This window comes from Pinus tabuliformis, chromosome 6 (assembly GCF_031772625.1).
Source record: "Pinus tabuliformis cultivar Carrire ecotype Pingquan chromosome 6, CPIR1, whole genome shotgun sequence".
In the NCBI taxonomy this organism is placed as follows: Eukaryota; Viridiplantae; Streptophyta; class Pinopsida; order Pinales; family Pinaceae; genus Pinus; species Pinus tabuliformis.
In genome coordinates, this window is record NC_142292.1 from 1,027,400,642 (window position 1) to 1,027,414,651 (window position 14,010).

Genomic DNA, 14,010 nt, shown 5'->3' on the forward strand with positions numbered 1-14,010 from the left:
TAATTTATTATTCCTTTAACATATAAATGTGTGGAAGGGTGAAAAAATTCATTATAAACTAGAATATATACATAAAACTTTAGTCATACACATTAAAATTATACATGGTCAAACTTCTTATAAATTTTTATTTAAGAAATATAATTTAGAAAAAATTGGGTATTTATGGAATAGAACACTTGTGGCAGCCATTCCAAAACCCACCTAACCTGCATGCCATTCCAATACCAAACTAACTTGCATGCATTACATGTGCTCTTGCATAATCATTTGGATAGTTGGATTACTGGTGTCACGGAATATACTTGGTTTAGAGCGAGATGTTGTAGCAGTTTTTGAGATTGAGTCTAGTCATGAATTCATTTCAACTTAATGAATAATTAAGGTTCGGGTAGACTTGGTTAGTTTGCGCTTCCTTGTGGATCTATGAAAATCGAGTATACGAGATGAATCAATGCCTTTGATCTCAATCTCTGAGCTCCAACTTTCACACCTTAACTCATCCAATTTGCAATTTTATAGTTTCTGGGAAAGAGACTAGCTAGCGAATTCGCTTTGGCACTTTGTCTTTACTAGGGATGTTGGGATGTTGGCTTTGCTTTCTGGTGTATCTCAATCTAGAACTTCATTACTATCTTATAGCTATAGAAACTAAAGATTCTTAGTATGTATAACAGAGATGGGGGTTCTTCAACTTATAAGAAAGCTAAATGGAACAGACCAAACACTAAGGAGTTTGCGTACCCATCTTTCCTCTAGATCTATGGACACCCACATTGCATTGAGGACTAGGGATAGCTTCTGGATCGACTTTTGATGGTACCTGGTTGAAGCTAAGCAATTTGATCCCGGTGAAACAACTGCCTTTGGAACACTTTGGGATGAAAGAATCCCACACTTTCTTTAGAATCTATACCTACCCCTCACTCTTCCGATGAAACATACTTCCTGGTAGCTAAATATAAAATATCTAAGGGAAAATCTAGGAACTAGATGAAATGTTTACAACTCACCAACATGAAGAATGTCCAGATAGTAAAAAATTTAATCATATGACTAGACTAGTATAATTCTGATAAAGTCTACTGTGAAAGGAGTCTGTCGCTAGACATTCAGAGAGTAAGGAAGGAAAGGCATCCTGGAGCCAAAGGAATGGGCAGAGCATGGCATGGGTGGGAATTGTTCATAGGCCGAAGAAACATTGTTACTCATTATACGGTCAGAGCTATTTAATAAAATGTGAGATGTGATTTATATTACGTATTTAAGATATATATCATACATAGAACCTTTAGCTATACAATACTTCAATCGCCTTTGTCACCTATGCTACTGGATTTCTTACTACTACTTGTATTAGTTACAATCATGGATTATCGTTGTTGTAAGTTTTGAATTAGAGGGGCATAGTGTTGTAACTGATAGTGTTGCAACTTGTGGAATAACAAAATAAAAGTACTTGTAATCATATAATGCACAAATAGTAGTATCTAGGTAACTCATAAATAACAACATTGCCTTGAGACAAAAGGAATACTTAGCTTGAATATTATTTTGATTTGTTTGTATTTTGTTTTATGTTAACATGACTTCTATTAGAATTACATAGAATTGTTTTATGTTTAACCATAGGAATTCTCATGTCATCTATTGTTAATTGTCATCATAACTGTACAAATATCATCATCCATTTCACATGATGAGTTTACATGAACACTTTCCCCACCAATACAGGATGAACTATAGTTATCTTTGAAATTAGGACTATCTAACAGGTATCATACCTCTGCATGGAGACAGAGCTACTCATTTGTCTATTGCAAGAATTATGTCATCATATCCAACCCGAATGCTTGTATACTTATCTCTATGCACGATATTCAGAAAAATCCATCTTTTAATGCTGGGAGAGGGTCATTCCTAACAGTGGAAAGTACAATAGAAACATAGACTTCAATCATGGAGTGTTGGTGAGGTCAGGAAACGCTACATTCCAAGATCCAATACTATTTGATTTTCTTTTTGCAAACACTTGTATGGCTAATCGGTTCATGTTACATATTTCCTTTAGACTAATCTCTGATGTTATGAATATTTTAATGCTCAACCCATCAAGCTTAGCATTAAAAGTTGAGTGGCTACATGCACAAAACCATGTGATCTAGCCTCCGTGGTCTGGTGGCATGTTTATGGTGTGCCGCATAACTTATAATACATTTGTCTTGTAGAGACATAAGTAACTGGAGATAAATCCAAACCGTAAACTAAGCATTTCATGCCACGAAACTAATGTTGGCATTAGTTTACACTCGTGAAATATATGAACTAAAAAATCCACATATTATATGGTCTACCTGAGGAAGAGGCCAAAAAAGTCTATGAAGCGACAAATCTATAGTCGAAGCAATGATCTCTACATGGTGGGGCAAGGACTAACCAGCTTAAACTAGGGACTAACTAGCTTAAACTAATGTTAATGTCACCATTTTGATCACTATAGTCCAAGTCATGCCCAGTAGGGATTAAAATGATGTAAAATGAACATATCCTTTAGGAGAATCTACAATCTTATCTTTGTAATTCTTTCATCCATATGATAAATAATATATTGAATGGTATATACTATGGTAGTAGCAAGTATTGCATATTCATGAAATGATATTGTAATGTGAATTTTTGTGGTATAATATGTAGGTCTTTATATAATAGGTGTTTATATAGAGTTATAAAGAGAAATATAGGATATGTATGGTGTTTACTTGATATAATTTGAACTAGTTTTAAAATATTATTTATTATTAGAAAATATATTATTAAGTAGCTGATATTTTATAATGAAATATGTTTTTATTAAACAAGGGAAGTTAGTTGTCCACAAGGTCTTGGATAAACGATGAGCACTCCTTCATGTGAAGTCATCGGTTCAATTACCCACATGATCGGGGTGATATATTGGACATGATGAAGTTGTAGTCCCACCAAGCTTACAAAAAAAAGGAAGTTAGTTATTTAGCATAGTATATAAATAAGGATGAAGTCCTCCTTATTGATAATGTGTGATATTATTATTATTATTATTATTATTAAATAAGGGATCATTTATTTATTTTTATTTTATAAGATAATGTGGCCTTTTTGAAGAAAGAAGGCTAGGTATTTCCCATATGGTAGGATATAGATAAGGATGGGGTCCTCCTTGTTGAGCATGTATGGTATTTTCATTATTATACTAAAAACCTCGACTCACTCAGAGGTTTCCAAGTTGAACATGAAAGCTAACAAAAGTTCATCCTTCCATAAAGGATCCTTGCAAGCCATTATCCTACCTTCATGATGATCTCATTTTGAAGTGTTTATTGTAATTCACTATGATAGATAAAAGTTAAAAGATAATCCCTTATCTTCAAAATAATAAAATTCATTCACACAATAGACAACAAAAAAATATAAAGAAAAGAGAACAATGAAAAATTAAGATTTATAATAATAAGTAAATAATCCTTCAATACTTTATTTATCAAAATAATTTTAAGATAGTGAATCAACACAACACCTGGCAATGATCCTTTTATGGAATGATCCACTTGTTGAAAATAACAACAAGAAATGATAAAAATAGAATCCAGAATATTCCAATTTTAATTTGTTCTCGAATTAAAATTTTAATTTAGTCTCACCAACTGCTTGGAAATAATTAATTAATTCATTATGGATTAATTAGTTGGAGAAATTCAAGTTAGAAGTCTTTGTGAAGTCATGCAACAATTATCCCTTAAATTAAGGAGATTATCCCTTAATTATGGAAATAAGATTGAGTTGTATTTGAATTGTAATTAGTTAGCTCAGTTTACTGAGTTAAGTCAGTTAAATTAGTTCCAAACTATTTGAGGAACTAATTGTGAGTTCAGTTAGTTAATGCATGCATCCAACTAGTGTACTCCATATAATTGAAGATTCTCTCATCAGAAACTCATGCATGTCTATTTAGAGAAAGACCCAGTTGAGCTAAATGTCAAGGACAGGTTACTATTAGTTGCATGAGTTTTCCTATAAAGGAAACTCATCCATGGAGAAGGAATAAGGATCCTTGAGGATTGTGTAGTTTTACAGGGTGTGAGATTAGTGTGAATGTTCAATGTTACAATTGGTAACAGGAGGATCACCCAAGAGAAACTGCGCAAGGAAATAAGAGGCTTGGAGGGCAGAGGATAAGGTTTGTGAGAAGCCTTATTTGCCTATGAGCATCCATGAAGATTATATTGAGAGCTGGCTAGCTGTGAGAGCTAAAGCTTTATGTAATTCTGATATATTTCCACCTTATATGATAATACAGATAGTGGGGTTTTTAGTTGAGGATTTTCCCTGAGTATTTTCTGTGTTTCATGTGCATTGATTCTGCTTCTTGTTATATGTGTTCCACTTGATCTTGCACAAATCTACTAAGCTTCCGCAAGTTTGATTGTAGAAATAGATTAAAGTATTTTGCTTTTGTTATATTCCATTATCAGGTTAATCTATAGTAAGAATTTCTACATGGTATCGAATATAAGTTTATTGGAGCTGTGAACAGTATACAAAGAAGAGAATTCAAAGTTTGAAGTTCGGGGTTGCAAGTGCAAATCGAATTCATCTCATACTTCAAGGTTGGCCAATGGCGTTCTATGGATTGAGACTCGAGTATGCCTTAGATGGAATTTCAAATTTCATAGCATGGAAAGATCGCATGGAGGCTATATTAGAAGACAACATCTTGAAGGATTTCATTGATCAAGAAATCCCAAAGCGAGGTTCAACTAATCCACAAGATTTGGCTGAATGGAAGAAGTGTGTGGTGAGGGCAGGACGGATCATTCTTGAGGGAGTTCTAGACCTTATTGTCTGGAGTCTCAATGGGAAGGATACTCCATATTTAATGTGGAATACATTGAAGGACCTCTACGAGAACAGTAGCGACTAGAGGAAATTGGTGCTCAAGGATAATCTTCAAATAATAAAGATGGAAAATGACAATATTATTTCTACATATCCGAACAAGCTCACCACTTGAAAATATGAGCTTAGCGGTGTGGCCATAACTACTGTTGACGATGGTATGGTGAGCCTCGCTCTCCTTGGCCTTCCAAAGAGCTGGAATAGCTACTAGGACTCTATGAGTAGAAGGGAGAAACTATCGGATTGAGAATGACTGTGGTTGGATCTCATGCAAGAGGAGATCAGGAGGAGCACATGAGATGGTTCTTCATCCAAGGATGATGAAGAAAATATAGCCTTAGCAAGTAAGGCAAGGAAAGGGAAGGAGAAGGATTCTCATTCCAAATCAAATTCTTCTCATGGAGGGAAGAAGGGTGACAAGTCTAAAGTGAGATGCTTTAATTGTCATGAAATGGGTCATTATGCAACTAATTGCCCATCGAAGAAGTCCAAGAAGGGATCCTCAGAAGGATCTGAAGGTGAGGCATTAGCCTCTCAGTTCGAGATGGAATTCACCCTCATCACATGCATGGTGTCATCGATGATGGGTAGTGGTTGGTTTCTTGACAGTGGAGCCTCATTCCACATGACTGACGATAAAAGTTTATTCAGTACCTTGGAGGAGAAAGACCTCAAGATTCACATAGAGATGGGTGACGATAAAAGGCATAGTGTTTCAGGAGTGGGCACGGTTGCTTTTTAGAGGGAGCATGGATGTCCTATCACCTTGACAAATGTGAAGTATGTGCATGGACTGAAGAATAAATTGGTATCAATCGCGATGTTGGAGGACAAAGGCTATGATGCTGTCTTTCGTAAGCGAAAGGTTTTCCTTAGACACATCACCATGAGACAGGTGAAACATATTGGTTCACTATTCAAGAACTTGTATGCTATTGAGGTTCAAGATGCATGTAAAACCTTGAGGAGAATCATACTAATTCAGGTTGGATGTTTTTTTTTGTTTCTGGATTTGCTGGAGCAACAACACTAGAGAGAAGTGTTGCATGCATAACATTCCAAAGGTTCACAATCGGGATCGAGTTGAATTCCTTTCCTGTTGAAAAGGAGTGTTGAAAATAGCAACAAGAAATGATAAAAATAGAATCCAAAATATTCCAATTTTAATTTGTCCCTGAATTAAAATTCGAATTTAGTCTCACCAGCTACATGGAAATAATTAGTTAATTCATTATGGATTAATTAGTTGGAGAAATTCAAGTTAGAATTCTTTGTGAAGTCATGCAATAGTTATCCCTTAAATTAAGGAGATTATCCCTTAATTAAGGAGATAATATGAGTTGTATTTGAGTTGTAATTAGTTAGCTTAGTTTACTGAGTTAACTCTAGTTAAATTAGTTCCAAGCTATTTGAGGAACTAATTGTGAGTTTAGTCAGTTAATGCATGCATGCATCCAACTAGTGTACTCCATATAACTGAAGATTCTCTCATCAAAAACTCATGCATATCTATTCAAAGAAAGACCCAATTGAGCTAAATGTCAAGGACATGTTACTATCTTTTGCATGAGTTTTCCTATAAAGGAAACTCATCCATGCAGAAGGAATAAGTATCCTCGAGGATTGCGCAGTTTTACAAGGTGTGAGATCAGTGTGAGTGATTAGTGTTATACTTGGTAACAGGAGGATCACCCAGGAGAAACTGCACAAGGAAATAGGAGGCTTGGAGGGCAAAGGAGAAGGTTTGTGAGAAGCTTTGTTTGCTTGTGAGCATCCAGGAGGATTGTACTGAGAGATGGCTAGCTGTGAGAGCTAAATCTTTGTGTAATTTTAATATATTTCCACCTTGTATGATAATACAAATAATCGGGTTTTTAGCTGAGGCTTTCCCCTGAGTATTTTATGTGTTTCATGTGCATTGATTGCTTCTTGTTATATGTGTTTTGCTTGATCTTGCTCAAATCTATTAAGCTTCCACAAGTTTAATTGTAGAAGTAGATTAAAGTATTTTGCTTTAGTTATATTGCATTATCAGGTTAATCTACGGTAAGAATTTCTACACGACTATTATTCACTTGCCACTTTGTAGGAGAAAAATACCAATGACCTAAAATCAATTATAATAATCTTCTAGTACATGCTAACTAAGGAGGATCACATCCTTATTCATAACCTAACAAATGATAAATACCTGGTGGGCCATTTTTAATGATGCCACACTAAATTTATTAAATCTTAACTACCCAAGTATGTCACATTTAATAATAATTAAAATTGTGGACCTAGTATGTATCACATTGAATGTCCACCATACTTATCCTACGTTGGTAGGGAGGATCCCAACATACAACTGATATACATCCATAAACGAGGGTCCCATTTACAATGAATTCTTTCAATGTTGAGAGTGAAGTGGTCCAAGAAGCTCCACCATAAACTTGGGTCTCATGTCTAGATGGTCACATTCACTCCCAATTAATGAAACCTAGCCTCATTAAATTATTTAGTGATGTGCTTCTAAATTCCCACCACAATCATGTTAATCAAAGAGATAGAACCATTTAGAAAGAGAGGGAAAGAAGGGTCTTCAATCATTGTGAAAAGAGGGAGCTAAAGAGAACTCTACCATTATCGAAATATTAAAAATTTGTAGACAAAAAATACCTTTGTTTTTCCTCAATATTATTCTATTCATATGGTAGAGAAGAATCATGAAAGAGATGCAATTAGTTGTCTTCCAACAAATGATTATTTTTTCTTATGTACATTTCTGGTTAATGATATGGCCATGCCCCTCATTCTATTCATATGGTAGAAAAGAATCATGCAAAACAATATATAATTATTTATTGGCCTTATTCTATTCATATGGTAGGAAAGAATTGTGAAAAATAATATACAATTTTGTTTTCTTATATAATTATTTATCTTCCAATAAATGATTATTTTTTCTTATGTATGTTTTTTTTATTAATAACATGGTGATACCTCTAACTAATGATATTTTTATTTAATACGTGCTCAATTTTTTTATACAATTCTTTATTTCATGCACTGCTATTTTAATATTTTACATTCTTCTTATAATTTATCTACATTCTTCTTATAATTTGTCTAAACATGACCCTTCTTCAAATTTACTAGAAAGAAATTGTGGAAACAATACAATATAACAAATTAATCAAACACACATATTATATGATACATAAACAAATATTATATAATACATAAAGTCAAAGTATCAAAATTTAACTCTCAAATATGATAAATGGGAGGTCTATCAGAAAAAAAAATTATATAGACATTATCAAATAAAAATATTTTTATTTAAAAATTGTATTTTTTCTTAAAACAATATAAATATATAATTAATTTTTGAAAATTAAATTATATAAAAATGTGAAATTTTTAATCTTATAACTTTAAATTTGAAATGATAACCCAAAAAGAAAAGGAAAAAAAGTGCTTGAAAAAGATTTATCTTAATAAATAAAAAATTAAAACATAATGAAAATAATAAAATACATCTGCTGGATAAACAACATAAAAAGAATGAAATATGGATAAACAACCGATACAATGAACCTAACAATGCTTTAAATTCATTTGTCAATATATTATCGAGGTAGGAAACATCTTACCATTTTATGAAATGATTTACACTTATTCACTTACATAGGAGCCACTTTCAGGAAATAAGATTTTTATATATGATTAATAAAGAATACTATATTTTTATTTATAGGTTATTAAATGCTAAATGTTTAGACTTTTTTAATTAAATCGTGTTAATAGTATTTAATGAATAAAATTTTATGCGTATATCCAATGGTATTGCATTAATAAAGTGTACATGGAATCCTCTTACACCCGAGGGAGGGTACAATGAATAAATTTGATTTAGATGTTTCATGTCTCGATTTCATTTCGATAATCAACTCAGAGAATCATGAGACGGAAGGCAAAGAAATTATGATAATAGATTTGATTGAAATTCTCCTTATTATTGCGGACTGGATGATGAGTGGAGAAAGAGTCCCTGACTTTATTGTCAATCTGTCATTATTTACGACAGCAACACCAGCAGGCAGCCATGGTGTGTCTCTCATTCATTCTTGTGAAATTGGACACGCAGTGTCTCCACCGAATTATCAATAACCACCCACCTATTCTTATCACCGTCAACATATATTCCAAGTTGCGTACAAACAAGATTGCAAATGCAGGGGCAGTAATACACATTGTAACCATCTCCATCACTTGCCTTTGCAATCTGAAACAACGAAGATGTATCCGAAGCTTTGATGAAACGTTTAGTGGTATTCGCATCATGCTCCTCAGACCACTCAGTGGATTGAACGCAAGTAGTCACAGCCGCCGTCTTCACGTTCAGAGCCACGTTCTCTTCCACAATTACCGACGAAAAGTTTGCCCTCCGACCCTTAAAAGGCGTGAACACCACAGGGAGTCCCCTCGATTTCTCAGAACTCTCCTGGTCCACATACATTGGGCAGCTGTTGTTCACGCGCAGCTTCAGTGCCAATCCACCGCCACTGCCAGTAACAGCCGGTAAAACGTAATATTCTTCCCCAAACAGCACAGGATGCCCCTCAGCATCTACCACATTTGGGTGGTCCGGTGTTTCCACAGTACCCTGCACCTTCAAGGTCAGATTAATGAGCAACATAGTTACTGCTACCATTTGGATTAACAGCATCGCCTTTCTCCTCGTTCCCCTGTTTCCAAATTTACACGCAAAACACATTAGCATTTTAGTAACACACAAATTATAACGCAAAACATAAGTAATTATTGTTGTATCAGTCCATAATGATCGGTAAGATAGGGGGCTAATAAATACCAAGCTGATGTAGAAGCCATAGCTATTGTAACTCCTGTGATTGTGGTTGTACTTTTATTGATCTTCAAATGCTCCTTTTGCAGTCAAGACTTAACGATATATGTATATATATATCAACAAACTATATTCGCAACCACCATCTTCCTAGGTATATATATAGAGACAAAAAGGAATGATGCAATAAATATTAAGGCAAGGCCATTATTTGGATTACTATCACAAGCTGTAGACGCTGAAAATTTAACAGTCAAGCTGTCATTTTGGACTTTGAATTTCGATTACTGCACATGTTTGGATCCAATTTCAACTCTCTACCTTATTGTCATTTGAATTATCAACTTCCCTGACTTCCAAGTAGAAGTTAAGTTACGCCGTGCACCTATGTGCACACAGCTTCTGCTTTCAAGGCACGCACGTGTTGTTGATAGGAACCTGAGATCTCATGCTTTCAAAAGCCCTGCATTCTTCGTTGTTGTGTCATGTCTTATCCAAAGAGCAACTTAGAAGACAAAGTCAAAGGAGATAAGGAGTAGTTGTTGCCATCCAACGACTGATAGAGTCGGCTCCGCAGAATGTCAAAATGAATTAACAGCGGCCAACGTATGACAATATTTTAGCAGCCAAGCAAACCTAGAAGCATCCAACCGTGTATTAACTTGGTGCAGTATAATTAATTTTGAGTATCCCATCAATTTCATCTAAAATAATTCAACAATCCTAAATAAAAAGTTTCATTCTCCGCAAAAGCTTTTATTTCATTACGTCCCAGAAAAACGAATTCTCAGCTGAACCAAAATAGCTTTAAATAAACTTAGCATAATAATTGTAAATATTTTGATAAAAAAATTCTATGCTGCCAGCGAATTCAAAGATTTTGTTGTCAGAAAAAGTTGAAATACATCCAAATATATTTTCAAGAGGAAAGAATATTTTTAGATTATTAATCTAGCCTGGTTGTAGTTGTCAATAATGATGTTATAATTTTAGATTATTATGTATTGTTTGAGAATTTAAAACAACTAAGTCTCAAAAACAGTCTTCATTGGACTTGGATTGAGATTCATGAGTTCATAATGTGAATCTGGTCATTATACAGAAAGCATGTTGTTTTTTTCTTCATTAGGATGTTGCTAAAAAAACTCCATGGATCTAAAAGAAGCTTTAAATAATGATTTTCCTTGCCTTTGGACATTGTTAAAAAGCTGTGTGGTGAGCTTATGGTTTAAAATCATGTTTTTCTTTTTCTACATTTCACTGTTGTTAAAAAGATTTGCCCTACAATCTTTAAGTTATGTTTTCTTTGCCTAAGATGACCATATTATTCTCTTATTTAATCTTCTTCATGTTGATGCTTTGAATGGTTTGTGTATGAGAATTTGGATGTTTACACTAGTTTGTGTGTTTGGATTTGGATAGTAATATCTTGACGGTAATGAAACATAATTTAAAACTATCTATTTACATTAATAATCCTAAAGGATTAATTGATATTCCCCTATTAATGCGAAGGTATGCCAAGTAACATTCCGAACTTTTCAAACCTTTCACCTCCTAGTGCCTTTGTGCCTTTGTAAATATATTTAAGATGTGCTTTGAAGTAGGACAATGTGTATGAATAACCTTGGCCTCTACATAATGTCGAATCAAGTGATATTTGGTGTTAATATACTTGATTTGGGATTCTTGGCCAACTGAATTGTAGAAGAGTTGTCAATAAGTAGTGAAGTAGAAGCCTTTCGTTTCTACTGCAAGTCTTCAAGTATTTTTCGAATCCAACTGATTTATTTTGTAGCATGAGTTGCTACAACATATTTGGTTTCTGTTGTAGAATCAAAAGGAATAGACTACTTGTGTGATCTCCAACTCATGGTTGTTGATCCAAGACTCATCAAATAACCACAAGTAGAGACTTCATTCTCCTTATCTCAAAATAGAGTCTAAATAGCGAGTGAGATGGAAATCTGCAAATTTGGAATATTTGATGCCGAATGTTCCAGTACCTTTCAAATACTTGACAACTCACTTTGCTGCATTCCAATGACCTTCATATGGATGATGCATGAGCTTGGAAATTATCCCTACAACCAAAGCTATGTCACGTGAGTAGTAGTTAGAAAATTCAAACTTTCGACAAGTTGTATGTACTTTGTTGGATCTTCAAAGGTACTTCCTTCAATGGAAGTAAGATTCCAATTTTACTCCAAGCATTAGCAATTGGGTTACAATCCTGCATTCCAAATCTGTCTAATAACTATCTAATATACTTCTTCTAAGAAATAAAAATATGTTTGGTATTTTGATCAACTTTAATTCCTCAATAATAATGCAATAAACCCAAATATATCATACCAAAAAATTTCAATAATTCTCTTTTAATGGATGCTATATAGTCATCATTTTTTCCTAGGATCATCAAATCATCTACATACACAATCAAATATACAATTGGCTTCCCAATCTCCTTGATAAAAAGAGTTTCAACATCCAAATCAAAGAACTTATAATTCAAGTTGAGAAGGTGTTCAGTTAATTTTTCATATCATGCATGAGATGCTTGTTTCAGTCCATAGAAAGACTTAACCAATTTACATACCTTTTTCTCTTTTCCTTTGGGCTAAAACATATAACCATTCAAAAAGGAAGTTTTAACATCCATATGGTGTATCTTTCATTGATTCTGAGATTCAAGAGCAAACATAGTTCTAATCATGCCCCATTTTTCTATAGGAGAAAATGTTTATGTGCAGTCAACCCCTTCCTTCTGAGTGTAACCTTTTGGTGCAAGCCTTGCCTTGTATTTATCAAGAGAACCATCTTCCTTGTATTTAAACTTAGACAACAATTTGCAATCAATAGGTTTGACACATGCAGGAGGGTCCACTAACCTCCAAGTTCCATTCTTAATAAGTGCATCATATTCCTTTTTCATTGCATCCTTCCATTCATCACAATTAGTATCTTCTTCAAATCAGCTGGGTTCACTAATTGTAAAATGATTAAATTCACAGTCATGAGAAACAATACCTGAATCACCTTTAGAAGAGCTTCCTATTTCAAAATCATCATATTTTCTTGGAACTTTTCAACAAGGTTTAGATCTTTGTAAAGGTTCTTGAAGTGGCTATCATAGGTTCTCATCCTGAAGTATGGGCTCTTCACTAACACTTTCTGGCCCTATAGAAACAACACTATCCTCCAAATTTTCTTCAACAGTAAGGCCTTATCATTCTTATGTGTTAAAGATGGAAAAACCATAGACTGGTCCAGAATGGGAACCCCCCTTCAATGTGTGGAACATAATTATTATCAGATTCAAAATAGAACATTTTGGATGCAAATTTCTTGAAATGAACGAGTTGCCTATCAACAGTGGAATTATCTTTATTCAATTCAAGAAAAATAATATCTCTAGAAAGAATGAACTTCTTATTTGTTTCATCATACAACCTATATGCTTTGGAAGTATTAGAATAACCCAAGAATATACATTTCCGACTCCTTGCGCCTACTTTATTTCTTTGTTGTTTAGGAATCAAAGCATAACACTTGGATCCAAAAACTCTAAAATGTTGAACAGTTGGGAGTCTATCATACCAAAGTTCATAAGGCTATGTTGTTAATAACATAAGAAAGACAACTATTTCTAATATAAGTTGCACAAATAATTGCTTCTCCCCAAAACATTAACTCACATTCTTAAAGAACATCATAGATCTAATCATATTAAGCAAAGTTCTATTCATATGTTCTGTAACGCCATTTTGTTGTGGAGTATAAGGTATATTAGTTTGATGTTTGATTCCATTGTCCTTCAAAAATTGTTCAAAGGCATGAGAAGTATACTTTCCACCATTATCAATTCTGAGAATGCTTATATTTTGTTGAGTTTCATCTTTAATCATCGAATGAAATTTAAAAAAAAATCAAACACTTGTGACTTATCTTTCAACAAATACATCAAACAAGTTCTCGAGTAATTATCGACAATTGTTAGCACATATTTATTTCCATTAGCAGTTGCAACAGGCATAGGTCCACATAAATATGAATGTATGAGACCTAATTTTCGTGAAGCTCTAAAAGAAGAACTATTAAAAGGTTGTTTACATTTTTTTCGCAAAATACACTCATCACAAGGTGTCATCTTTCTTGGAATTGTAGGAATACTTTTAATACCTTGTTTTTTCTCAATTTTGATGCTTCCATAATTTATGTGA

At 33.7% G+C, this 14,010-nt stretch overlaps 1 protein-coding gene across 1 annotated transcript; it reads right to left on the reverse strand.

Annotated features, from left to right (window-relative positions):
• Positions 1–8,993: 8,993 nt before the first annotated feature.
• On the reverse strand, positions 8,994–9,932 carry LOC149262500 (kunitz type trypsin inhibitor 104-like). The gene is made up of 2 exons (XM_089385035.1): positions 9,794–9,932; positions 8,994–9,668 (listed from the first exon to the last, which is right to left on the reverse strand). Exons 1-2 carry the CDS (start codon positions 9,811–9,813, stop codon positions 9,038–9,040), a joined length of 651 nt encoding a protein of 216 aa, XP_089241161.1. The 5' UTR covers positions 9,814–9,932; the 3' UTR covers positions 8,994–9,037.
• Between the last annotated feature and the right edge of the window lie 4,078 nt (positions 9,933–14,010).